The following is an 8,422-nucleotide window of genomic DNA, read 5'->3' as shown; positions in this document are numbered from 1 at the left end:
TGCCGCTTCATGCAAGGAGTGACCTCAGGGTCACGCACCGTCTGCCCCAAGCACCCGAGTGTCAATACATGCCCTCACGCTGCCATTCTCTTCCTTGAGCTTTGTGTGTGTGTGTGTGTGTGTGTGTGTGTGTGTGTGTGTCTCTCTCTCTCTCTCTCTCTCTCTCTCTCTCTCTCTCTCTCTCTCTCTCTCTCTCTCTCTCTCTCTCTCTCTCTCACACACACACACACACACACACACACACACACACACAGCGCGCGCGCACTCACTTAAAGATAGATAAATATTAATAAATTAATCAATGTTTGTGTGTGTGTTAATGCAAAGGGTAAAATACAACAACAGGAACAAAGAAGCTGCGAAAGTACTGACAAATAAAACCCGCAGCATCTTGTCGGTAACTGAGGCAGGGTCCAGGTGGTAGCTAAGGTCTGGGATAAGAACAGCGTTTGGGATGCATGGGGGAAGAGTCGGCGAGTCTGGGTTGTTTATCTGAAAGTGACGCATCCCAGACTCGGGCGACTGCTAGTTTAAAAATGCGAGGAAGGATAGAAAGACTGATCCAACTACCATGTTTACGCGTCGGCCGGCAGACCTTCAAGGAAGGGAAGAAAGAAGAGAGCAAACTGGGCTGGAAACAAAATTGCAGTTGCCTTCGTCTTTCCATATTATAAGAGACCGATAATAAGAGTTAACATATTGTTGGTTACCATAAACTCTATGTATATTTAAAAAGAATGCTTAAGAAGTCATTAGTATTTATCATGGATGCAAGAAGTCAACAAGATTTAATTATAAGATGTATGGGAGCAGATATGTCCAGAAGCTATGTGAGGAAAACTGCAAACCATTTTTTTCTTTTTGAAGCCGTGGACTTGCAGCCCTAAACAGAGCAAGATTCAAGATTGTTGATGATGTGCAATGTGAAGAGAAGACAAGCATCTGAATGATACCGATTTAACTATGCATCAGACCGATTATTAAGAGATGTGTTAAAGTAACAACCAGCTTATCTAGGCACCGCTGAAGCAGGAAAAGACGTACAAAATTGTTGGAGGTGCTGCGTGTGTATACATTTTGTGGAGGGTAGACTTCTGAGGACAAGGGAAGAGATGCAGTGTTGCATCATGGCATGTGTGAATGTTGATGGATGTCAAATATTGCATTTGGTTTTAAGCAGCTTTGTGTATCAGTCTCGTGGTTGTTTATCATGCAGATAGTTTAAGTAATAAAGAAGATGAAAGCTTGAGTGTTAAATTTTGTATGGTTACGACGAACAAAAGCAAGTAAATACCGATGACGCGGTCCTGACAGCCGATCAGATGCAGCCGTACTTGGGCTCCTCAGAGGTTTTATAGGTTTTAAAGAAAGAAAATGCAAGAGTCTGCGTGTTAAGTAGTTTAATTTGGGAAGGCATGTGACATGATATGTAGACCATAATGTCCAAGTACGATGTATGCGAGAGATGTCGTGTTGAAGCATGGTAATGAGCAAATTTAAGGAACTATATTGTAGAAAAGGTTCTACACCACTGAGGCTAAGATGAAAATAAAACACGAGAAAGACAAATAGCATAGGATCATGGACGAGTTTGTGAGTGAACTATGAAGAGTAAAGGATTCACAGCTGACCTAGGGTGGGCTTAATTGGTTCAGCTGTGTAGGTTAGAATTACAGAACAATTCTCCCCCTTTGTAAAACTGGAGTAGCTGTTGATCTGAAATATTTGATGGTGTATGAAACACTGTCAACCTTCCTCAGTGGTGAGACGACCTCAGATATATATATATATATATATATATATATATATATATATATATTTATATATATATATATATATATATATATATATATATATATATATATATATATATATATATATATATATATATATATATATTTGTTAGCACTTGTGTTTGTTTTCTTTATTTTTAGTGATACATCACATTGTTAGACCATTGGTGACGTGATCTTAATATTAGTATTCGAATTTAGCGTTAGTATTTGAAGATGTGACAATAGTAGCGTTAATTATAGTAGTAGAGCATCACAAGTTTAAATTTCTTTTTTAAAACATCTATATAGGACTCTGGATAGTCTTACGCCCAGTTTCATTCCCCGTTCTCTCTTCCCCCTCAGGCATAATCGTGACCGAAGAACAGCACAAGAACATCCGTGACAAGCAGTGGTGGGGAGAGTCGATGACCGTAGCCAAGTCGCTCAAGTGGTCTGGTCAAAAGTGTGTGGCTGTGGCCACTGCACTGAGTCACCGCCAGTTCGTCGAACTTTCCTCCAACCTCCCATTCACTCTTTCCACTGTTTGACGGTTCTTCAAATAGGGTTACAATTTTTAGTTTTCCCGGAGAAGTAGAAGTTTATCTTCAAGCTTCCAGTCTCTTGGTGTTCTCAGAAGCACGGCTAACTGAAGCCCCGACAACAGCCCCCAGCAGCGCCGCAGCTAGTCTAGGATGGGCAGGAACTAACACCTGTAGCACTAACGCCACCTCCTCCGTTCTGATTGAGCACTGCAGCGAGAAGTAGCAGCATGACTCCAGTGGGCGTCAGACTACTACGGGCAGTGGTGTTTGGGGTTGTTCTCCTCACCAGCCTCGCTCAGGTAAGTACTCCTTTGTGTTCAGTCTTCTGTTGGAAGTTGAGGTATCAAGTGACTATGACAATAAAAGTCATGGCGCCGCATTAGTCAAGGGCATGTGGCGCCGGTATCGACCAAACTTGGAGACGTATTTACACTGTAATTTACTTAGGGCAAACAAAACATCCACCAGGTGTAAAACAAGCCACTACGGAGAGGGCGTATAACACGGCTGCAAGTGAGAGGACAAAGCCTTCGCCATGCGCTGCACCGTATTCTGGCGTGGTGGTCCCACTTTCCCGTGTCCTTGTGCCCCAGGCCTCGCAGTTCATGGCCATCGGGAGTGTGAAAAGACACCTCGACCCACTTTTGCCTCCACAGACTCCGATTAGGCCAGCAATACTGAATATTTGTTTACCTCCATTCGATACATCACGCACTGCTTCGCTGGACTTATTTACTTGCTTATTATGAAATGAAAATGAAACGTTGTGCAACTTAATTTCATTTTCAAAACAAAACTCCCTCCAATCTCCACTTTATACACAGCCTAAGTTAGTGTTCTCATCGTTCATACGTTATGTTCATTCTCTGACCCTTCATCTTGTTTCGCCATTCTTTGCCACATATGTCTTTTTTTCATTCACTCCTGACATCACTAAATCATGACCTCACTATATCCATCATGAGTAAGATTTTCTCATTTATTTCCTTTCGTTGCACAAAAAATAAATGTATTACTTCATTTTTCGTTCTGTGGATATAGGAAAGGTGTGAATCGGTTGGGACGGACCACTTACGGACAACCAAAGGAACGGAGGGCCAACCCGAGAATTGTAGGAAGAGTCTGGACCGTCCGAAAACAAAGCGAAGAAAATAAACTAGGATCTTTACCGCGGCAGGATGGTGTGCAATAACATTAAGACATGGAAAAGTGGAGAACATAGGGACCTGTCTCTGCTCTTCAGCTGACTAAAGTTACTGGTGATGCTGACATAGAAAAGTGCGTATCTTGGTTAGGAAGAACGACTCATTGAGGAATGAGTGTTAGGGAAAAGTGAAAGGCGGAGGAAGGACAACCATACTTCGGTCACCATGTGGCAGTGAGTGTCCCTGTGTTACTAAAACAGGTCAGGGTTGATATGAAAACGTGCAGTGTAGTATCAGCAATTAGCAGAAGTATGTAAACGACGATGATGTGCCCAAAAAGAAAAATTCTTGAAAGTGTCGAATTCATTGACGTTCATTTTGGTCAATAATTGGTCAAGAAAACCATACAGAATTTAATTTGGAGGGAGAATAAGGGTTAAAAAACGGCACAACGTGCTGCCCCGACAAGATAACATATGGATATGTCTAAGAATTTAGATTTCATGGAATTTCCATACAAGTTAAAAACAAAGAAGTGTAAAGGACAATAACTACCTATTTCATCTTTTTTTTCTGATAACATTCTTACCACTTTATTTTCCATATAACAAGAGCCATTTCCTCCCCCGAGTCAAAGACCACACTACCACTAACAACAAGCCGCGTTTCATTTTGGGATAAACAAATAGTATAACGCTTGCCTCCACTGACCATAGCAATCCATAATCACATCCGGGTCTTTCAGTGTCATCAATACCACATGACCCGCCACCACCATCACCACTACCAATACCACAGCAACCACATTAGAATTCATCACCATCATCAACTCCCTTCTCAAAACCAGTCACAAACACAAAAGGAATCCAAGATAATCCAAATATTGTAATAATTATCTAAAGTAATTCACCAGAATATAACAGTACAACGTTAATCCTGAAACCTTAATATCACAGGATTACGTTTCTGAGACCATGATTATAAAAAAAAAGCATTCCTTTCCTGAGAGAGAGAGAGAGAGAGAGAGAGAGAGAGAGAGAGAGAGAGAGAGAGAGAGAGAGAGAGAGAGAGAGAGAGAGAGAGAGAGAGAGAGAGAGAGAGAGAGAGAGAGAGAGAGAGAGAGAGAGAGAGAGAGAGAGAGAGATTCAGTTGATTAGAGCCTACGTGTGTGTGTGTGTGTGTGTGTGTGTGTGTGTGTGTGTGTGTGTGTGTCCTGCTTCAGCACTTAGTCGCAGCTTGTCATAAACCACGAGTCCATCTCCCCCTCACTCAGCCTCCCCTTTATCTCGCCGCGCCGCGCCCACCGCACGCCACTCACTGTTCGCCGCCGCCCCGCAGACGCCGTGCAGGCTGATCCTCCTCGCTCCAAACGCCATCAACAGTTTCGTCTCGCCCTTCAGATTACTGCCACGTCCTTCACGTCCCACAGAGGCTGCCTTCCTGCCCCTAAAGGTGTCCTGCCTTTCAACCCAGTTATACACACACACACACACACACACACACACACACACACACACACACACACACAGAAAAGAACCAGTGTGTAGTATTGTTTAAAAGGCGTGATGGACGGCTAAAGTTTGTATCCATATACACTATTTTTCTGCCGGATCAAGTAGGGGCGAGTATTCACCTTAATTCAATGTAAAAAAGTTACTTCAAAAGCAAATTACGATCATTTGTCTTGTCTTAAAAACGTCTGTCACGATTATGCATTATTACCGGAAGACATATAATTCTCATTTGTTTGTGAAACTTTAAATTTGTAATTCAATAGTCTCTACATCCTCTGTTGGGCTGTGTGTTAGGTTACTTCTGATTATTGATGTGTTAGTTTTCTCTCTCTCTCTCTCTCTCTCTCTCTCTCTCTCTCTCTCTCATCAACGATGTGGATGTTGGACTCAATAATCGCATTAGTAAATTTGCAGACGACACAAAGATTGGTAACTCGGTTCTCACTGACGAAGACAGGCAAAGCCTCCAAGAGGATTTGTACAAAATTTCAGCTTGGTCGGATAGATGGGAGATGCACTTTAACGTAGACAAGTGCCAGGTCCTTCAAGTTGGAACAAGAAATAAAAAGTTCAATTACGAAATGGGCGGCGTTAAACTCACAAGACTTCAATCCGTTAAGGACCTGGGGGTCAAAATCGCGTCAAACCTCAAATTATCACAGCAATGTATCGATGCAGCAAATAAAGCGAACAGAATGTTGGGCTTCATTAAAAGAAACTTTTTTATTCAAGAATAAAGATGTAATACTTCCGCTCTACAATAATTTAATTAGACCCCACTTGGAATATGCGGTACAGTTTTGGTCTCCCCACCATGCAAAGGACATTGCTAAATTAGAAGGTGTTCAGCGTCGGGCAAAAAAAATGATCCCTTCCTTGCGTAACAAATCTTACGAAGAAAGGCTTTCCACCCTTAACATGTTCTCTCTTGAGAAACGCCGCCTCCGAGGAAAACTGATCGATTGTTTTAAAATACTTAATGGTTTCACGAATGTAGACAGAACAAAATTGTTTATGATCGATGACACTTTGCGAACGAGGAACAATAGCATAAAACTCAAATGCAGACAAGTAAATTCAGACTGCACCAAATTTTCTTCACCAACGTTGTAGTGCGGGAATAGAATAAGCTCCCACCTTCAGTGGTTCAGTGTAACACGATTGACTCCTTTAAAAACAAGCTCGACCGACACTTCATTGAACTTAATATTAACTAGAGTAGAAATGCAACGTTTTGGAGCCATCTCATTAATGTAGAATCACTTAGGTTTAAGGACAGACCACCTAGTCTGGACCATGGGGTCTGTGTGGTCTGATTTTCTTTGTAAATCTTTGTGAATATCTCTCTCTCTCTCTCTCTCTCTCTCTCTCTCTCTCTCTCTCTCTCTCTCTCTCTCTCTCTCTCTCTCTCTCTCTCTCTCTCTCAGAAACGATGAGTTATATGCGAGTCTAGACATTTGAGTTTCAGGGGTGAGTGCCATAAATCACCAGCAGAGTGATTAACGTCCAAGTGAGATGTGATTGACAGGTGGCCAGGTGAGGCTAAAAGGCTGAGTCTCAGCGAACCTGTCCCTGTCAATGGATGGGACTGCCGCCAACATGACAGGTAACACGAGTCTGGCCAGGCCCACGGAACTCACTCGTCCAGTGCCCTGGGCCGAGACAAGGATACCTCAATTGCGTAAGCCCGTCATGCCTTTAGTGTCGACGTCCTCACCGATTACAACAGCGCCACCCTTTATTATTAGACGAGAGGTGCTCTGCACGGTGCTCAAGCTTTCTTATCTGACTAAAGACTTACTATAAATTCTCTTCACCATTCGACGGTGGCTCTGTACAAACCAGTTCAAAACTTGTAATATATCGCATCCTCTTCTGGGTCTAAGGCACCCTCCCCATGGTTTATTACCACCTCTGCTGTGTTCTTTCCTTTTACAGTAAGAGCAGATAATAATTTTTATCATATACAATCCTTTCATCAAACAAAAGGTGGTGTTTACTGTGTCTGGGAAGCTGAAAGTTTCTTAATTATATCGTCACAAAGCCGTCAGGGGGTGGAGGTGACATTTAACGATTTATTAAAGATTGAATTAGTCCAATAGACAAAACCTTAAATGGAGGTGGAGGTAAAAACAAACAGGATTGAATTTAAAGTGAGTGTGTGTGTGTGTGTGTGTGTGTGTGTGTGTGTGTGTGTGTGTGTCGAGAGAGAGAGAGAGAGAGAGAGAGAGAGAGAGAGAGAGAGAGAGAGAGAGAGAGAGAGAGAGAGAGAGAGAGAGAGAGAGAGAGAGAGAGAGAGAGAGAGAGAGAGAGATATTAGGTGACCTACACCACTAGTAACACATGGGGCGCGGCTCCCTAGGGCGGGGTGAGCTCCATAATTGAAAGTCTGACTGAATGAATGAATGGGAAAGAGGCCACGGGGAGAGTGAACATGGCTGGTTATGGCGGGTGGGCGGCAGTGTGGGGCCGAGGGTACACGCCTTTAAGGGAAGAAAGTCAAGGTAAGTAATGCAGTGACCCTGAGCGGCGCGGGAATGAATGGAGGGTCAGGTTGTGTGGGAGGGGAGAGTGAGGATGGACAAAAGGGCAAAGGAGAATACAAAAGGGTAGGGGATTTACGAGAGAGAGAGAGAGAGAGAGAGTGAGTGAGTGAGTGAGTGTGTGTGTGTGTGTGTGTGTGTGTGTGTGTGTGTGTGTGTGTGTGTGTGTGTGTGCAATTCACCACGGCCTGATCACGAGTTGGACTCGCTTTCGCATGCAGGTACCCTCCCGACGAGAGCAAGTGCTCATTATCGTCGATCTCTGGGTACTGCCAGGACCTCACACACCACATACACCATCCCCCTTCCTCAAGGGGGTACAGTACCACTCCTAGTCAACTGAAAGAATCCGGCCTGAGCGGGGCTCGAACCGCCGCCTGTTTGGCCTGGAAAGTGTAAGGCAGACATGTTATTAAAGGTGTATGGAAAGAGGAGTGTGAGGTGGATAGCAAGTTACCAAAATTGGAATGGGCTATATACGAACTTAGGTAAGTTGTAAGGAAATGTACATTTCAAAGAATCATTTTGACTTCGCAAGTCAGAATAACATGGATTACTGGTTTTTAAATATGCTTATATTCAATCAAAGTCCAATTTTGTAAGCGTTGCCTTGTCGCTAGAAAAGTAGGTCGGTGCATATTACAAAAAATTAGCTTCATATAGCGAAACTCAGGTAACTTTAAATAATGTTCTCTTCAGGAGGGGAACAGAGTAAACATGTATCCTCAGGCACCTTAAGGGGAAGAGGTTATCTTGATGGCTTATGAGGGACAGCGAATGTTGCAAACCTTCCTGTGGTGAAAGTTATCCCTGTGGATAGATAATCTAGGAAGGGCAAGACTGTGATTTGCCTTCAGAGGTAATTCGCTGTTAAGAGTTACTCGTTGGTGGCATAAAGATTCA

At 43.1% G+C, this 8,422-nt stretch overlaps 1 protein-coding gene across 1 annotated transcript in view; it reads left to right on the top strand.

Annotated features, from left to right (window-relative positions):
• The window catches only part of LOC127006120 (uncharacterized), a 65,664-nt gene that overhangs the window by 10,471 nt on the left and 46,771 nt on the right, over positions 1-8,422 (top strand). The window contains exon 2 of the mRNA XM_050875630.1: positions 2,139-2,616. Within this exon, the coding sequence (XP_050731587.1) occupies positions 2,545-2,616 (72 nt within the window). The 5' untranslated portion in view covers positions 2,139-2,544. The remainder of the gene's footprint in view (positions 1-2,138; positions 2,617-8,422) is intronic.

This window comes from Eriocheir sinensis, chromosome 32 (genome assembly GCF_024679095.1).
Source record: "Eriocheir sinensis breed Jianghai 21 chromosome 32, ASM2467909v1, whole genome shotgun sequence".
NCBI classification, from domain to species: Eukaryota; Metazoa; Arthropoda; class Malacostraca; order Decapoda; family Varunidae; genus Eriocheir; species Eriocheir sinensis.
Note: the sequence above shows the minus strand (reverse complement) of the source record. Positions and strands in the feature narration are given on the sequence as shown.